Raw genomic sequence first — 18,189 nt, forward strand, 5'->3', positions numbered from 1 at the left:
ACCAGCCATCTAATAGTTTAATACACAATGAAGGACTTAAATAGTTCATTACAAATCAGAAGACACAGAACCGATACTTTCAAGTTTCCTCGGGAACCTGTAGTGCGTTGACAGATTATTATTATCCTGAGGATAAAATCTCTATCGAATCTTGTTTTGAGATACTTCAATTCATTCTGAAGCCTAGGCTAATCTCAGCAGTCATGACTGGTATGTAGGAGCAGAGTCTGCCCCCATGGCATAGCACGGATCACAAGACAGGCTGCCCCAGTGACTTAGAGCTAGTTACCAGGTGAAGATGATGACCCCCAGGAGAGGCGACACTAGCCCAGCACAGGCTGTTGGAGCCCAGCGTGTTAAGGAGGTCATCTAAGCACAAGGGTTAAGCCTACCATGGGGATGAAGGAACATCCCAGTGCTGGGTACTGGAACCACAGCAAGCAGAGGAAGTGTTGATGTGCATAAACATGGTAGTGAAGAGGAGTAGAGGGAGGGTCTGAGGAAGAAAGGGAGGCAGCTGCAGACACTCAAGGGTGACTATGACCAAAAGGGATCTGACCAGAGGTTGGGAGCCACAGCATCCCTGAACAGAGCATCAGATCCTGAGTAGATGAAGACATGGAGGCAATGGCAGAGGTCTGGCATGGAGTACCAGAAGTTTCATCTTGGAAGAGCAGTGGAGCTTGCAATGGGAGCTAGAGTTGGAGTGGGAGGAGAGTGCCATGTACCGGTTAGAAACAGGGCCAGAACAGCGACAGATGTCTGAGCTCCAGCAAAGAAAGGCAAGCACTTAGTGGGAAGATGTCACCAGGGGTTTCTAGACCTGAGAGACAGGGAACATCTGTATGGACTTGGTCACCACCTTGATTAGGAAGAGAATGAGGTGGAGAGAGGGCAGTCCTGGGAGCTGGCAGCAACATGGATGGAAGTGGAATCAGAAACAAAAAACAACTGTTCCAATCACACATACATTGTTGCTTATGCTTAGAGACCCAAGAAAATAATAATAAAAAAAGCAAGAAAGGCAACTATGTTACTGATATAAGATCAGTATTCAAAGCTGAACAATTCTTCGCCAGCAGCAAACAAAAACTGAAAAAAAAAACACTTTTACAATTTTTAAACTATCCATGAAAACACCTAAATATCTTTTATAGAAAAGTCCAAAATGAATCAGAATTTGTTTCAACCAAGTGAGAAAATATATTCCCCCAATATAATAGGAAAAAACGATACTAAAGATATAATCTGTGTTGGTAAAGTTAAACAAACACATATGTATGTGTGTATGTATGTATCTTATACACACATATGTGTGTTATGTGTAGTGAAATATTTTAACTAGGCAAAGATGTGTTGCAGATGTTTATGCTGTGAAATATTTAATGGTGTAAAGGTGTGTTCCGTTTGTTTGATGATGTAAGGAGGTGTGTCTAATTGTGTAGAGATGTGCTGCATCTGTTTCACCTTGCTGCTGCAGGCGCCTGATTGGTCTAAGAGTAAGGACGGAGGGGATGGCAGGCAGAGGGAATAAATAGGAGGAGAAATCTAGGCTCAAGAGAGAATGAGGAAGAGAGAACCAAGGAGAAAGAGAGGGAATAGTCCAGGCCAACAAACACAGAATAGGACATGCAGAAATAAAGGTAAAAGGCCCTGAGGCAAAAAGAGAAACAGGTTAAGTTAAAAGAGCTAGCCAGAAAAGAGCTTAAGCTAGACTGAACATTCATAACTAATATTAAGTCTCTGTGTCATGATTTGGGACCTGGTTGGTGGCCCAAAAGAAAAAGCCTGACAGTTACATATGCGTGTGTGTGTATACATGTACTCACACACACACACACACACACACACACACACACACACACACACACACACACAGAGAGAGAAAATTAGATCTAACCAGACCATGTGTAAAAATAAATTCTAGATGGATTCAAAATTCAAATGTTAAAATAAAAGTTAATTTTTAGTGGAAAAAAAACATGTTTAGAAATTGAGGCTAGAAAGGGATTAAAATATACACAAGCCATATAGGGTAATATTTATCAACTAGACTATGTAAACAGGAATTAAAGTCAGTAGACAAGCCATGAACTGGGTGAAATATTTATACTATATAACTTTTAAAGCCTAACGTCTACCACAGGGTAGTGGTGGCACATGCCTTTAATCCCAGTACTCAGGAGGCAGAGGCAAATGGATCTCTGCAAGTTTGAGTCTAGCCTGGTCTACAGAAGGAGTTCCAAGGCTACACAGAGAAACCCTGTCTCAAGAACCCAAAAAAGAAAAAAAAAATTCTTTGTTACTCAATATATAAAAAGTGGGCAAATTGATTTAAATAAAAACACCAATTCAAACAGGAGGAAAAATGAATAGCCAATAAATATAAGCTGCTCAGGCTTATTGCCTACAATTGTAAATTTATACAGAAGGTAGTGACAGACTGCTGTAAGATACGGATAATTTGGATAATGCTAAAATGCTGGCCACCACAGTGAGAAGCAAACAGGCATCTTTTGCATAAACACCACCTACTGCAATGTGATGATACTTAGTGACATCAATAATGTGAACAGTCCATAACCTCACAATCCTCTCCTGGAGGAACTCTTTCCCAAGGGTTTCTGAAGACATGGACTAGGTACTCACCCACCTGCTCTCACACACACTCTTAAGTGAAGCAGCCCTACTGAGCAGCACCGTGGCTACATATATCACTTGTATACTTTAAATGAGCATAATATATACATCACTTTGGGGTGTCTTGAAAATAAGAAGTTCAGAGACAAAATCAATTGTTAAAGTATATTTACAATATAATGTAACTTGTGTAAAAATTAAAGCCCATGGTAATTGTAGTCTACTATTTATATAGAAAAATAAATATTTAGAGAAAATAAAAAAGCAAGAAACAGAGCTAGGACTACTCTAGAAGGGAAAAAGAACCAGATAAGGAAAAATCTATATCAAAGATGCTTCGTTTATCTCTACTTTTATTTCTTTAATTAAAAGGGTAATTATGAGAAAAAATGGTAAATTATATTGTACCTGAATGGAAAGTTCATAGATGTAAGCCATATTATGTTAAGTTTATCTTTTATAGTACAATACTTTAAAAATACATATAATGTGTAAATGCCCTAAATTTATACCCTATAATATGAAATTACACATTTTTAGAAGCTTCCTATGAAGATATTTCGTAAAACATGGAAAGTCCTCCCCCTACAAACAGATACCTTGCTAAACACTACAAATAGAATTTTCCCTCCCTTCATATGCCACCAAGCATTATTTTAAGGCATGTGGTGGTCTATGATGTTTAAAGACTACAGACTAGGTAATGACAAAGGAAGTCTAAATAGCGGGAGGTTCTCACAGGAAAAGTAGTGAGAATTAATAAAGACTATGAAGATGTATAAAGATCCAAAGTGCATAAAACTGAAAGAGTTTTTCAGAAGGTAGCAAAATGGTCAGAATTTTCCTATGCTCAAGAAGTCAAAGGTAACAATGCTAATTTGTATAATAATGTGGAAGCTTTCGGTTGAGTGTTAAGTGGATGGCACATCAAGGATTGGGTGCAGGGCACATGCATCAGTTATTTTCCTATCGCCATGATAAAACTCTACGACCAATGCAACTTACATAAGACTTTATTTGGGCTTAAATGATAAGCATCCATGGCCACTGCAATAGGGAAGTGTGGCAGCAGGCAGCCATGGTGGCTGGAGCAGCAAGTTGAAAGTTAACAACTTAACCCACAAGCATGAAGTGGAGAAAGCAAACTGGGAATTGCACGCGGCTTTCAGTCCTCAAAGTCTGTCCACGGTGGTGCACTCCATCTATCCAGGCCACATCTCCTAAACCTATCCAAGCAACACCAACAACCAGGGACCAAGTATTCTAACATCTGACCCTCGGTGGAACATTCTCATTCAAATCAAAATTGCACATGGTCAACAATATGATTACTCAGATCATAACAGATGTCAAAGTGTTTTCCTGGAAGTCAAAACTTCAATCAGTAACATATTAATAAGTTCACACAGGAACATACCTGTAGAAGAAGCCTTTCAAATGCCAGAAAGTTATCCCACTTGGCAGTCTGTGGGTGCTTCAGAGTTTCAACTGTGGCCATCCCAAGCTGTAGGAGCCCACAATGATTTGTAAGAGCTTTGAGGTTGTTCTTGAAGAGTTGAATATAGGACATGAGCTGCCCTGGTGTGACTCTCCCTGGAGGAACATACAAATTTATCAGAGCACTGTCTTCGCTTTTACTAAGGCTTACCCAGACAAGGAGGCTGGGAACAAACACTGTCTTAGATGCGCAGAGAACTCCAGAGCTGATCAATAATTCTGAAACTATTAAGATTCTTCCAGCAACACAAGGACAACATCAAAACTGATCATATTTGCAGCTTTTGCAAGAAAGAAAATAATTAAGTCAACTGGCAAAAGTCATATTGCTAGAACTCATGTTATACTTTCCTAATGTCCTGAAAAGTTTTCAAACAAAGGCACACAAATATTTGTTGATCTCAACATAGAGTATCTATGAATGATATATGACACAAGAATCTAAGAGGCAAATGGAAAGTTTCTTAGTTGTGTGCATGTATAAAAAGCACATTACAATCATGGCTAAAACCTTTATCACTGGTATCACTTCATAACTGTATTCAGGAGTTTCAAGGCTGCCTGTTACATGGCACAAGAGTGTATGGCAAATGAGGGTAAATTGCAAGTGAATGTACAAAGTGCATGTAATCACATGCACACAGTGAACCAATCCACTCCTTCAGAGTCCTTTGTTGGACTCATCTCCCACTCTCTGGTTTGTTACATTACATAGCTAATAGTCATCAATGCTTTACACAGGGATCCTTCCTACAAACCAAATTCTCCCCATCAGACAAAAAGAAGGCACTGAGGCAAACCCAACTGTAAGTCAAGAGATCATTCCTGTAGACATCGCGAATGGCATGTTTATAGTCTGTTTTCTGAAACTGAATTTCAACTTGTTATTGAAAAGTTATATTTACAGTTTTTCCTTAGTTAGTAATAAAAACCCACCTGCATTGACTCAGCACATGCAGGAACTTAAAGAAATATGCCCTCTTCTGATTCTCAGCAACGACATGAGGCAGCATCTATTAACCTCACCCAAGGGCTCGGAGCTAAGTCTGCCACAGTGTTAGCTAGCAGATACCACCTAATAAGTAGCTGTTGCTGAAGATTATGACACACAAAACAGACCCGGCCATGAGAAACTTAAAAGCCCAAATCAAATCTGCTTTTTTTTTTCCAAATCTGCTTTTTAAAACACATTTTTGTGGAAAAGATTACAAAGACTACTTTAGTTCCTTCTTATCTATATATCATGGCAAACGTATTAAAAAAAAAAAAAGAACAGGGGCTGGAGAGATGGCTCAGTGGTTAAGGGCAATGGCTGCTCTTCCAGAGTACATGGGTTCAATTCCCAGCACCCATATGGCAGCTCACAGCTGTCTGTAATTCCAGTTCCAGAGGACTCAACACCCTCATAGAGACATATACTCAGGCAAAACACTAACGTGCATAAATAAATAAATCTTTAAGAAAAAAGAAAAGAAAAAGAAGAGGAAATGACTATACCTCCTGAGGACAAACTCATCTTGATACCCATCCATCCATTCATCTATAGCTATCTCTGTGTATCTCTCCAGTTAGTATACCAAATAACAGGTTTCATTTATGACATCTTCATATCATTGAAGTTTGCTTTCATTCTCCTCCTGGACTACTTTTTCCTGTTCCTGGTTCTCAAAGTGCAGCCTTCCAATTTACTTACACATGTACTAAATGACAAAGAAAAACTTCATCATGTATTTCTTCCCTTGTTCTCTTCATCAGGTTCACTAAAATATTGTTTATATATAGTTAAACTCCATCCTTTTCTGGGATGGAGTTCTACAAGTTTTGATAAATACAGACAGTATTTGTGTTGGGTCCCCACAATCTAGCTGTAGAACTTTTCTATCATTCTAACACACTCTCCCTCTTTGCAGTCAAGTTCACCTCTCCAACTCTAATCCTTGATGAGCATTAAAATGCCTTTCTCTGACTTTTTTTGTGTGTTGCATTTTTTTACTTTTTATTGTGCTATATATTTTTCTCCACTCCCCTCTTTTCCTCCCCTACCCCTCTATCCTCTCCTGTGACCCTCACATTCCCAAGGAGATCTTGTCTTTTTCTACTTCCTGCTTAGATTCATGTATGTCTCTCTTAGGGTCCTCTTTGTTGTCTAGGTTCTATGGGATTGTAAATTGTAGGCTGGTTTTTCTTTGGTTTATGGGTGAGTATATATTATATTTGTCTTGGGTTACCTCATTTGATATGGCTTTTTCTAGATCCATCCGTTTGTCTGAAAATTTCAAGATATCAATAATTTTTACCACTGAGTAGTACCCCATTATGTAAATGTACCACATTTTCCTTGTCCTTTCTTCAGTTGAGGGGCACCTAGGTTGTTTCCAGTTTCTGGCTATGACAATATGAATGCTGCTATGAACATAGTTGAGCACATACCTTTGTGGTATGATTGAGCATCCTTTGGGTATATACCCAAAAGTGGTATTGTTGGGTCCTGAGGAACGTTGTTTCCTAATTTTCTCAGAAATCTCCATACTGATTTCCAAAGCGGCTCTACAAGTTTGCACTCCCACCAGCAATAGACAAGTTTTTCCCTTTATCCAATCCTCTCCAGCATAAGCTGTCATCAGTGTTTCTGATCTTGACTGTTCTTACAGGAGTAAGATGGAATCTCAGGGTTATTTTGATTTTCATTTCTCTGATGGCTAAGGATGTTGATTGAGCATTTCCTTCAGTATCATCTAGCCATTGAGATTCATCTGTTGAGAATTCTTTGTTTAGGTGTGTACCCCATTTTTTATTTGATTATTTGTTATTTTGATGTCAAGTTTCTTGAGTTCTTTGTATATTTTGGAGATTAGTCCTCTGTTCAATGTGGGGTTGGTGAAGATCTTTTCCCACTCTGTAGGCTGCCATTTTATCTTGTTGATCATGGCATTTGCTTTACAGAAACTTCTCAGTTTCAGAAGGTCCCATTTAATGGTTTCTCTCAGAGTCTGTGCTACTAGGGTTATATTTAGGAAGTGGTCTCCTGTACCAGTGCATTCATGTGTACTTCCCACTTTCTCCTCTATGAAGTTCAGTGTGGTTAGTTTTCTGTTGAAGTCTTTGATCCATTTGGACTTGCGTTTTCTGCATGGTGATAGACATGGATCTATTTGTATTCTTCTACATGTTGATATCCAGTTATGCCAGCATCATTTGTTGAATACGGCTTCTTTTTCCATTTGATATTTTTAGCTTCTTTGTCAAAAATCAGGTGTTCGTAGGTGTATAGATTGATATCCTGGTCTTTGATTCTATTCCATTGGTCCTTCCCTACAGCAACAATTCTACCTTATTGAGATGACATCATGATACTGATAACATTACTATAAGACCAGTTTTGGGGTACTAGCTGCTGACATGGTGCACCTTCTCATGACATTCTGGACAGAACTCCAAATAAGAACTTTGGTAAAAACCCTATCGACTGATCGGAAATCATTTACAACTATGCTAGACAGTAATCTTGCAGATGAGACTTGGGTTGATTGCTCAGGTAGCCAATTGTCTCTGTCATACATTGCTCACTTTGGAAGCTGCTTGATTGCACTTCTTGACTACTCAAGTAAAATTATTTCCCTTCTCAGGCCTTCGATGGGGTTGAAGATTAGGTAGTTGTAGTTATCTTCCTCATGATTTACCCAAGCTTATTTCTGATATAAAATTTAGACTCCTTAAAATAGAATGTTTATTAAAACATTTGTCATGTGTTCCTTCCTTAATATTGCTTATGTTGTTTGTAATTTTATACTTAGTATCTGTTCTTATTGTATATAGTTGTAATGGGTTTGGATGGATCTTGTTTAGACAAAAGGGGGAGGTGATGGAGGAAGCTTTGTTAACCAATCATCTTTAAGAAGTGGAACCTAGTTAAGGTGTGGCTTCCTGGAGCCCAGGAGAAAAACTGGGATGGACCAGGTGCTTGCTCTCTCTGGGTGATTCCTGCGGGACACAGTGGAACTTGGACTTTCCATTCTTGTGGCGTAAGTTTCTCCCCTTATAATAAATAAGTAAAAATATAATTGTTTATCTTTAAGCTAGCCTGGTTATTTCCTGAATCGAGCTAACTTCTACAGTCCTTCTGTCTATTTTTATGCCAATACCAAGCTATTTTCATTACTGTAGCCCTATAGTAGAGTTAGAAGCCAGGGATGATGATGCCTCCTGAAGTTCCTTTATTATATAGGATAGCTTTGGTTATCCTGGGTTTTTTTTGTTTTTCCATATGAAGTTGAGTATTGTTCTTCTGTGAAGAATTTTGCTGGGATTTTGATGGGCATTGCATTGAATCTGTTGATTGCTTTGGTAAGATTACCATTTTTACTATGTTAATTCTACCTAACCAAGAGCATGGGAGATCTCTCCATTTTCTGGTGTCTTTTTTGTTTTCTTTCTTCAAAGACTTAAAGTTCTTGTCAAACAGGTCTTTCACTTGTATAGTTAGAGTTATTCCAAGATATTTCATGTTACTTTTTCTGATTTCTGTTTGCTAGTTTTTCCTTTCTAGAGTATCCTATAAATGGGACCACACAAATGTAGCTATTTGTGTCTGGCTATTTTAACATCAACATAGTGTAGTTGAGATTCAACCATGTTCTTGAATATAATAATAACTTTCTTCTTTTACTTGCTGACTATTAACTATTACTTCATTGTATAAGGTTTACTAAAGCTTACACATTTATTTATCTTTCCACAAGTAAATAATCATTGGACTTATCTTCATTCTTAAAACTGTAAATAGAGCCTTCACCAACATCTGAGTACAGGTTTTCATGTGTGTACATCCACCTATGTTTTCATTTTTCTTTGGTAAATTTCCAAGATTTAGGATCGTATGCTAATTGTACACTTATTATAAGAAACTGGCAACAGGAGTAAAAGTCTTTAGCTGACTAGCAACCCTACATGGAGGTAATATCAAATGATCCCCCGCAATATTATGAGCACTAGGCTTTATTTTCCTAAGGCAAAATGGGTATCCCTCATCAATGTATGAGAGCTCAAGTCACCTCATACCCTCACCAGCATGAGATAGTGTCAGCTACATCTATTTTAGCTATTCTAACGCGTGTGGACTAACAGCTCTTTGTGGATTGAATTTGCATTTTTCTAAGGACGAGAGTGAAGTTGACCATCTTCTCAAGGTCCATATGACATCCAACACTTTTCAAGTAAAGTGTCCATTCAAACCTATCCCTGTCTTAATTATTTTTCTTATTATTGGTTTGTACCACTAACTTTCAACTATCCATTAATTCGATATATATTTTCATGCCAGGCACAGAAATAAACACATTGCTGTTAGAAATAAACTTTGGACAAATGTCTCCTTGATGTTCTTTTGATTAATTCAGCCTTTCTCATGATTTACATGTAATGCTACATACTTTTTGCATAAATGATTGTAATTTTGTGGCACAATATGCTGACACTTATATATGTGAAAACAAACATTGTTCTAAAGTGTTTAGATTCCAAGATTGGCATAGACTCTGTATATTAGCCCACTGTTTCCCAAATCATGCTGGACTACACCCTTAGCCTTCTAGATGCATTTATTTGTGTGCTGCCCTGCAGATGGTGGAAGGGTGGCTACTGAAAGGCAGATTTCAATCCACTGCTTTCCTAGCATGAGCAAGGCTCTAAATTCAATCTTGGTGCTGGGGCAAGGGCGGAATGAGCTTAGGATATAGCTCTATGCTAGAGGGCTTCCCAGAATGCAGAAAACCTTGGGTTCATTCTCCTGCACCACAGGAGAGTGAGGGGTGGGGTAGGATGGGATGATCCATACAACAATCATCTTATTCAACATGATTGTAACAATAAAGAAAAAAATGTTTCCAGAGTGCGACAGGATCCATGTGTGTCATGTGCCTCTGTTTTAAAGAGGCTACAGGAAAGGATAATCAGCAAAGAATTTGCCAGTTGATCTCTTCAGATTTTTATTGTAATAACTCTATGTTCTAGTTCTGCCTCACCTACTCTAGGCAAGCAGTCTACTGCTGAGCCATGCCCTAGGCTCGGCCTAGGTTGATTTTAAAAATAAGGGCGGTGGTGGCGCACGCCTTTAATCCCAGCACTCGGGAGGCAGAGGCAGGCGGATCTCTGTGAGTTCGAGGCCAGCCTGGTCTACAAGAGCTAGTTCCAGGACAGGCCCCAAAACCACAGAGAAACCTTGTCTCGAAAAACCAAAAAACAAAAAAAAAAAAAAAAAAAAAAAAAAAGAATCGCCAACCAAAGCCCACACCATGAGCTAATAATCACTAAGCATCACCGCTCTGGTCCACAGTACAGCCCCATCCTCCTTACCGAAGCCACCAACATGCCATTAGCTATGCCCTGACAGTAGATCATTTTTCTAACCGGGATAACATGCAAACTAGAAGTTGGCAGAAAAGTATTTCACATAGATGCTTTAAAATGACTTGTGACATTTTTGGAATTAAACCACAACCTTATAAAAATGTAAATCAACCAGCTAACGAACAAAATTGCTTCCATGATCATGCTTGGTGATTTCCCAAGATGACTCCATCAGAGAGCTGTGCTATAGGAAGGATTTCCCCACTTGTACCTTTTATCTGCAAACTATTCTTACTATGGTGCTTTATGAGTTTTAAAGCATTGCATCCAAATTAAAATGCTGTAAATATTCTATTTTTCATGTGTTTGTAATAAAAGTTCCAAGTAGCTAAACAGAAGTGGCTTTGTATCAATGTTATGTCAAGTAAAGTCATCCAACCCACCCCTCAAAATGCTACCATGGGAAATTAAATAAAGCTCCCCAGTTCCCATGACTAAAGAGAAAGCAATAAGAACCGGGCATTGAAGAGGTAATGGACTAATCGGCCGTACTTCACTTTATGAAAGGAAAGGGGAAACTGTTGGGAAGATTTATATGGTAAATTCAAGATGCCAACTCAGAGGCTTTGCAAGACAATTTTAAGGACCATAAAAAAGGTTACTTTATATCAAGACCACAATGTTATACTGCAACTTTTTGACAAGTAACACGTGGCTTTTAAGTCTTTAGACTACTAATTCAGTACATTAAAGCTAACTCACTAAAATACAACTATCTCTTGGGGAAATACAAAGTAAATGGACAGTGAAGCCCTACCCATCGCCAGTCTGCCTCCCGGCTCTGCTGGCCATGCTGTCCTGCCTTGCAGCCTCTTCAATGGCCACTGCCTTCAGTGTGTTTGACTTTATCTCCAGTGCTAAACAGCCACCACTTCCCTATCACTTCCCAGGGAGCCACTTTCAACACTTTCTATCAAATACTCTATTTGCTATGAGATTAATGTGTAGAAATTAAATGTCTTTTTAACTGTACCAGTGTTCTATTAAGATTTTTATTGTTTTTTGATAATGCTCTGGTTACAAGGGTGTGTGTGTGTGTGTGTGTGTGTGTGTGTGTGTGTAAGTAATGGGCTGTTACTGAAGGTAAATTCTCTTTTCACCTAAAGTGATTTCTTTCAAAATGCAAGTTTTTTTCAGAGCTGCAGATAAAAAGCATATAGACCAGGAGGCAACTCTGCTAAATGTAACTCATTATAGCGGACAGCACTATTAGAGCAAACAAAATGTTGGTTAATAGACAACATGAAGAACCAAAATGTTATATATTCATAACGTAGAAAGTGGACTTATTGGGAAAAGGGTTTCAACTGGGAGATAAGAGAGAAAGACGGGGAGGATATAATCAGAGTACACTCTAAGTATGAAAGAATAAAGGCAATTTAAAAAAATAACGGCTGAGTAATTTTGAATATAATGTACAAAAGGCTGAATGTCTACCCTGAATACATGGGTTTCTCAGGGGAACCCCAGAAGTGAAGCCAAGCAACAAAAAGAGATCATAATGCAATCTACAAACAGACAAAAGCAGTCCATACCCGCACCTGTTGCCTATCATAGCTTGCATTACATGCTTAAGCTGCTTTATCTGTGGTCATCTACAAAAGGTATCAGTTGTTCAAGTCCTAAAAAGATATTAAGACTTTTTCCTTCACTTTACTTCTCCATTTCCTGCCTTTCAAATCATCTGTCTCTTTGTTTTGGCTTGGTCAGAATTTATTGGTAGTAATATTTCATTTCACAAGCATAGTTTTAGTATTATGAGCCTTTTCTATAGGTCACATCTAAATGTTCAAAAGCAATCAACACTGTTTACATCGATGTAAACTATGGAACTGTTCACAGCAAAGCTCAATTATACTGTAATCACACTGGCTTCTTCACAGGTGACATTGGGAAGTTGATGGTGCAGGCAGGGGTGGAGGATAGTACAGTAGTGCTCTAGTTTATGTGTGTGGTCACGTGGGTTTCCTGTAAGCTTGTCCTACTATCTCTTCTTTAATGCTTTCTTGATTCTAAAACAAAGTAATGTCTGTTTCATGTAGAACAGACATGTTTATTTTTCCCTGGGAAATCTTTATTACTAGCATTGATTTGAACAATGGGTAAAGCTCTGTCTTTCAACAGCCCCAGAAACTGAGGAGTAATAATAACTACCTGCTTCCCACCTCAACTGAGGTCAAAGGGTAAAGAAATATGGTTAAGGTACAGATGGAGAGATTTAGGTCACACATGAGAAAAACATTTCCTGGTCATGATGACTATTTGACACAGAAACAAATTATTAAAAGGAAGAGACGGAGGGAGAGAAGACCACATAAATCTTCCTCCACAGGGATATGAAGGGCGGTCTATACAGCCATCTGTACAGTGAAGCTTGGACAAAGGACAGCTGTGCACTAATGAGCACTTTATAACACCATAAATACTCAGGGAGATGTGGGGGACATGCTTTGATTGTATGTGTTCTTGTTGCACATGCTTTTTAGCTCTGTAGTCGCAGTATACATAGTCGGAGAAGAAGAAATTAATGTGAAAATAGCATTTAGTTCTATGCGGCAAATCAATTCAATGGATCCAAAAAAATCTGCCAGGGAATCCTTTCTGAGGCTGCTCTGGAATAAAGTACAACCATCACAGAATCACAGTCTCAGAGAGAAAATAAACAGCTCTCACTAAAGTTACACAAAACGATGAAATATAAAACCACCAGAAACAGTTATGGCTTGTCTTTCTACGAACTCCCACCTTCCCAGGGCTAACACTGCTGAAGTAATTACAAACTCAGTGGATAGCAAGAACGAAACCCCCCCCGGCTAGCCAGGGACAGAATACCAGGTGCCAGAGGAACTCTTTCTTTTTGAGTCCCCTCTGGTGCAAAGAAGAAATTCTGCTCTTAAAAGAACTTCTGAACAAAGACACTCCCACTCAGGAGCAGGAGCCCCCTGCTTTTCCATGCTCTTAGGTTTGTTTTCTAATTCTGGCCCCAAATTCTGTTCTTCAGAATCCCTTTGTATAATCAAGATGGCTAACTGCAGCTGCGGAACACCCAGGCCCACCTTCCACCTCCAGATAAAGGAGCTCTCCAATAAACAGACAACTCCCTCTAGAAGAGGCCAAGGGAAGAAGAGCTCTGAGTGTGTTGCATCAACACCTCAGGATAGCCACACGGACAAAGGAAACTCCTCGTCCGCTGTCCCTGCTTCCAGTAAAACAGAAAAAAAAAGAAGGCCAGTGATGGTGGCACATGCCTTTGATGCCAGCAATCAGGAGGCAGGGGCAGGTGGATCTCTGTGAGTTAGAGGCCAGCCTGGTCTACAGAGTGAGTTCCAGGACAGGCTCTAAAGCTACACAGATAAATCCTGTTTCAAAAAAAAGGAACAAAAAACAACAACAAACCCTGCAGTTGGGACACCTTCCTAATGGAGTTGCACAGGGCTCCTATGCCCCACGTCACTGCTGCAGACCTCTGCAGTCTTTACCCCTATAGAATCATGCAGGGAGCAGTCTTGAGCTGACTACAGCAAGAGTCACCTCGTGACTCCAGAGGAGCTCACAGTATGTCGTGATGCACTCCACTGCACAGTGCACTTACTGTAGTACTTGAACTTTATCTCATTGGTTGTTTTTATTGTTGCTACTTCTTTACATTTTAAACTTGCATCCTTTTTTCCGGGAGTAGGTGGTGCATTCATTTAATCCCAGCACTTCGGAGACAGAGGCAGATGGATCTCTGTGAGTTAGAGGTCAGCCTGGGCTACAGAGCATGTTCCAGGAGAGGATCCAAAGCTACAGAAAGAAACCCTATCTTAAGAAAGAAAGAAAGAAAGAAAGAAAGAAAGAAAGAAAGAAAGAAAGAAAGAAAGAAAGAAAGAAAGAAAGNAGGGGCATTGCTGTTTCCAAGGTCAGTCATTAACATGCGGTACATAACATAACCCAACACAATGGGTTCACATCTTGCCAAGAACAAAGCCAAAGCTCAGCACAGACGAGAGATAAGAGAGTGGGAAATCTCGATGGCCAGAGCAGGTAAGGCTAGCACAGGCATCCCTCCTAAAGCAACACGGGACCTCTGTCCGATGTCTGCAGAGCTCTGGGGACGGACGGAGTGTCATGCTCAGCACCACACCATCCAATAAAGTAAAAGAAGAAGTCACTGTAGCAAAAGTCTCACACATTCTCGGCTTCCTCGTTAGAGCCAGAATTTCCCCGGCCCAGGCCTCAGCTACCTCCTGGTTTGTGTTTTAGTCACAAAGGCAGTTCGGTTCTTTTTCTCATTCTTAGACTTCCCAAGCCTTCTTCTAAAACCTGTTTCTCACAGCCAAGTCTATTCCAAAGGGGAAAAAAAAAATCTGCCACTTTCTCGGGACTCAGCTGTGCCTTGTGTCTGCTGGGATTTAAAATAACAAATTGCTTCCCTTATACATAAAGACCAGTCAGGTACAATAAACTCTTAAGGGGTTTTCTGTCTCAAAAGGCTTCCACTCTCTGGAAGACTTTCAGCCCGTGGGAAGGTTGAACAATGGCCATAAATCAAACCGTGTGACTCCCTCAACCTCCCTCACAGTTGACAGGTCCTCAAGGGACTCCCTGGTCCAAAACTGGAGCACTCTGGTGCCTGTCCCAGGAATGTGAGTCAGGAGCTAGACACGAACACCTAAAATTAGAATCACGTTATGGTTCACATACAAACTCCTACCATATGGGTCCCTGGGAATGTGGATCTCATCCTCCTCAGCAGTGGGACGGTCACCCTTTCCCCATCCTTAGACAATATCAGTCTCTTCACTGCTTAAACTAGGAGGGGATCGTTTTTAGTACTTTTCCCTTCAAATTCCCATATTGAAGAGAGGCTTTGGAAGACCCCACATGAAAGCCATGAAGATTCTCAGGCCAGAACACTTAACAATTTCTTCAGAGAGCCCAGGTTAGTTTGTGTCCTCTGATCAAGAAGCTGCTCAGCCACTGTTGTCAGAAAATTAAATGATTGTGAACTCCCTTATATCCAGATGAATTCATTTAATACAGCAATCAGGAATCTGTGAAACACAGACTAGGGAAATCACAGACAAGGAGAATTTCTTTTTTTTTTCTTTTTTTCTTTTTTTCTTTTTTTTTTTTTTTTTTTTTTTGGTTTTGGTTTTTCAAGACAGGATTTCTCTGTAGCTTTGGAGCCTGTCCTGGAACTAGCTCTTGTAGACCAGGCTGGCTGGCCTCGAGCTCACAGAGATTTGTCTGCCTCTGCCTCCTAAGTATTGGGATTAAAGGCGTGCGCCACCACTGCCCGACAGACAGGGAGGATTTCAGAGACAGCGGGGGCATCGCTACTCGGACCAGGATTTACTCCTCATTACAGAACACCAACGGACCAGTCCTAGGAGATCAAGGATCTCTACACAGCAACAACGTGTGTTAAGAAACTGGGGTGGAAAGGGGCCTGGAATATTTTTCCTTATGAAAGAAAGAAAGAAAGAAAGAAAGAAAGAAAGAAAGAAAGAAAGAAAGAAAGAAAGAAAGAAAGAAAGAAAGAAAGAAAGAAAGGCAGGAAGGCAGGAAGGCAGACACACACACACACAGAGAGAGAGAGAGAGAGAGAGAAAACTTGCATCTTTTTTATTCTCCTTCTTACATTTATCTAATTTGGGAGGTGGGAACAAACTTTTTTAAAGTTATTTTATGTATATATTTTACCTGTATGTATTCCTGAGGAGGCATTAGATACCTGGCTTCCCTTGTGTTTTTCTTTCTTTTTTTAAAATGATTTATTTATTAAGTATACAGTGTTCTGCCTGTATGCATTCCTGCAGGCCAGAAGAGGGCACCAGATCTCATTACAGATAGTTGTGAGCCACCATGTGGTTGCTGGGAATTGAACTCAGGACCTTTGGAAGAGCAGGCAGTGATCTTTACCACTGAGCCATCTCTCCAGCCCTCCCTTGTGTTTTTCTTTTTCTGTGCCTTCTTTTCTTTTCTTCATCCATCTATTGTAACAGGAAGGTGCTGCTGTTTATCCTGGCTGCCTGGCTAGCATAGACCCAAAATAATCACACAGAAACTGTATCGATTAAATCACTGCTTGGCCCATTAGCTCTAGATTCTTATTGGTTAACTCTTACATATTAATTTAACCCATTTCTTTTCATCTGTGCATCACCACGAGACAGTGTCTTACTGGCAAAGTTTTGGTATGTCTGACTCTGGTGGCTCTGTGGCGTCCCCCTGATTCCGTCCTTCTTCCTCCCAGCATACAACCTAGCTTTCCCTGCCTACCTAAGTTCTGCCTTGCTATAGGTCCAAAGCAATTTCTTTATTCATTAATGGTAATCATAGCACACAGAGGGGACTCCCATATCAATCTATTACTTCCACATTTCAATAAATAATGTTTAACCTCATAGAAAATTCTACATTACCTATCCTGTTGTCTGACTTATAGTACTTGATGACATACTCATATGCTTCAATCAGTCTTCACAGTCTTGTTGCATTGGATACACAGTGGTGGTGCTGTTACTTAGTCTTCACTGAGTGATTCTAGGGATTGATGGCTCAATCCCTAGATAAGATCTCTAAATAAATCCTAGGATATACTAAACAGACGTGCTTGTTGCACAAACAAAAGAAGAGTAAAAGTGTTGGGCAACACAATCTATTTAAAAGATCATAATTATCCAACTGCTGAAACTGATAGACAATAAAATGGATAAAATGCTGTGTGAAGACTTTGATATTAACTAGTAAAAATAATCAGTCATCTCAAAGAGAGTACAAACAAGCAAATGAATCCAATCTAGACCATGGAGAGAAAAGAAAAACACAGCAGCCTGGGGCTTGAGGGATCCAGCAAAGTGGGTAAGAAAATCAGCACATGAATGAAAAAACTGCCAGTGTGGAGGGAAAAAAGCAGCAATAAAATTGATTTTGGAGAATAAATACAAATTTTGGAAATGACTTAATAAGTCAAAAAGAAAATACAGTGAAACAAAAAACTAATAGACAGGACCAAAAAAAATCAGAAATGGAAGGCAAAGCCAAGAGAATACTCAAACAATAAGAAGACAGAAAAGATAAACATGAACAGAATGTCCAAGAACTATGGGAGCAATCTAGAAACCAGGCCTAAGAGAACCCAGGATGCAAGAAGGAGCCTAAATAAAAACTAAAGATATAAAATATATATCAGATGAAATCATAGTACAAATTTCCCCAAATCTAGAAAAGAAGCATTCAGAAACTCAAGTAGGTATGACCACAACATGTCAAAATACAAAGCAAAAAAAAAAAAACACACTAAAATCTGTAAAAGAAAAACATAAACTCAACTGCAGAGAAAAACACGTCAGAATAATATGAGATCACTCACCAGCAATCCTAAATGGCAGGAGAGCAGAAAACAGTTTACTTTAAGTCATGAAACTGAGTAACTATCATCCAAGATTATTATATTTAGGAAAGCTGTGATTTAAAATTGACAGTAATGAAAGGACGTTTCATGAGAGACATAAAATGAGGCAGTTCCACCAGCCAATACAATCACAGGAGCCAGTGACCATCTTAATAACTTCAAATGTAAATGAACTCAACAAAAGAGAAATAACTAAAAAAAATATCCTCCTCTATCAAGGCTTTAACACACCTGCTCTCACGCTA

The 18,189-nt window shown here is 39.4% G+C and overlaps 1 protein-coding gene across 1 annotated transcript in view; it reads right to left on the reverse strand.

Moving 5' to 3' along the window:
• Positions 1–18,189, reverse strand: part of Scfd2 (sec1 family domain containing 2) — a 314,706-nt gene that overhangs the window by 257,963 nt on the left and 38,554 nt on the right. Inside the window, exon 4 of the mRNA XM_050149856.1 lies at positions 4,058–4,233. Coding sequence (XP_050005813.1) covers positions 4,058–4,233 — 176 coding nt within the window. The remainder of the gene's footprint in view (positions 1–4,057; positions 4,234–18,189) is intronic.

Source organism: Alexandromys fortis, unplaced genomic scaffold (assembly GCF_014885135.2).
Source record: "Alexandromys fortis isolate MF-2015 unplaced genomic scaffold, M_Fortis_MF-2015_v1.1 scaffold_0, whole genome shotgun sequence".
NCBI classification, from domain to species: Eukaryota; Metazoa; Chordata; class Mammalia; order Rodentia; family Cricetidae; genus Alexandromys; species Alexandromys fortis.